The sequence below is a fragment of the Myotis brandtii genome, unplaced genomic scaffold (assembly GCF_000412655.1).
Source record: "Myotis brandtii unplaced genomic scaffold, ASM41265v1 scaffold523, whole genome shotgun sequence".
NCBI classification, from domain to species: domain Eukaryota; kingdom Metazoa; phylum Chordata; class Mammalia; order Chiroptera; family Vespertilionidae; genus Myotis; species Myotis brandtii.
In genome coordinates, this window is record NW_005369902.1 from 41,909 (window position 1) to 43,163 (window position 1,255).

The window sequence follows — 1,255 nt, forward strand, 5'->3', positions numbered from 1 at the left end:
CATAAAGTGCTCATGGGAGCAGAGGAGAGGGCACCTCAGGGTGCACACTGAGGCCTGGGAGCATCCCGTTCACACAGAGAAGCACAGACACAGCCATCCCTCTCCGCGGGCCCAGCAGCCCTGCTCTGCCTGCAGAGCAATGACTACACCATGCAGCCCTGAGCCACCCCTGGGCCTGCAGAAGGGCTGCCACAGCATCACCGAAAACAAATGCTCTCAAGGACCTGGAGTGGGCAAGCCTGCAGCAGAGGATGGAAGTCACCTGGAACCCGAGGCCAAAGAGCAGGTGGGGACTCACCTAGCTCTTATTTCCTGGTCACAGAAGCAACAGGTGCTCTGTAGGTGCAGGTGAAGGTGTGTAAGGTCCTGTTTTCTGTAAATAATGGCATTGCTTGGGTAATTATTTAAAAGCTTTTCTCTCTCTCATCAGTTTGGCTCAGTGGGTAGAGCGTCAGCCTGCGGACTGAAGGGTCCCAGGTTCAATTCCGGTCAAGGGCACGTACCTTGGTTTCAGGCTCAACCTCCGGCCCTGCTCTGGGTGCATGTGGGAGCCAACCAATTGATGTGTCTCTCTCACATGGATGTTTCTCTCTCTGTGTCTCTCCCCCTCCCTCCAGTCTCTCTAAAAAACCAATGGAAAAATATCCTCAAGTGAGGATTAACCAAAACAATGAAAATAAATAAAAGCTTTTCTCCAGGCCTGATAGGGCAGGTGTCAGACAGCGGGAGGGATGGAGGAGAATCCTGCTCACCTGGAATCCAGAGCTCTGCACCAGAAAGCGGATCTCAAAAGGAATTCCCATCTGGAGGGGCATATTCATCTTCCTCTCCTCCGGCCCCCAGCGTCCTTTCTGCTTGGTGTTACAGACCACATACCCGCCCTCTTCAAACCGAGGGTTGAAGTGGAAGGCAATGTCATTGTCACTGAAGCCCGTCTGCAAGTTCACAGCAAACCTAGGCGGACGGAAATCAGACAGCGTTCTGGTTTATTCCCAATGGAAGGAGCAGGAGGGCCCAGGGCCTCTGACTTCCATGTGTGTCTGGCAACTTGCATACCACCTGTGGCAGGTGGCACCCATCCCACTGTGCTGCCTTCCTTTGTGTTTACCTAGTTGGCGCTTAGTGTGTTTTGTGTAATTTGTGGGCGGCCCCCTGCCAAATTGTTAAGCAACGCCCGCAGTGTGCTGTCCACCTCCCTGTGCCAGCATTAGGGGTAAATCCCCGAGGACTTAAACCAGCCGTGGGCAAACTACGG

At 53.8% G+C, this 1,255-nt stretch overlaps 1 protein-coding gene across 2 annotated transcripts in view; it reads right to left on the reverse strand.

The window, feature by feature from the left end:
- LOC102251842 (galectin-9) overlaps window positions 1–1,255 on the reverse strand; it is an 18,386-nt gene that overhangs the window by 8,294 nt on the left and 8,837 nt on the right. The window contains exon 3 of one of the 2 annotated variants that reach the window (XM_005877595.2): window positions 673–954. In XM_005877595.2, coding sequence (XP_005877657.1) covers window positions 673–954 — 282 coding nt within the window. The remainder of the gene's footprint in view (window positions 1–672; window positions 955–1,255) is intronic. The other variant, XM_014548867.1, reaches the window with a different exon arrangement.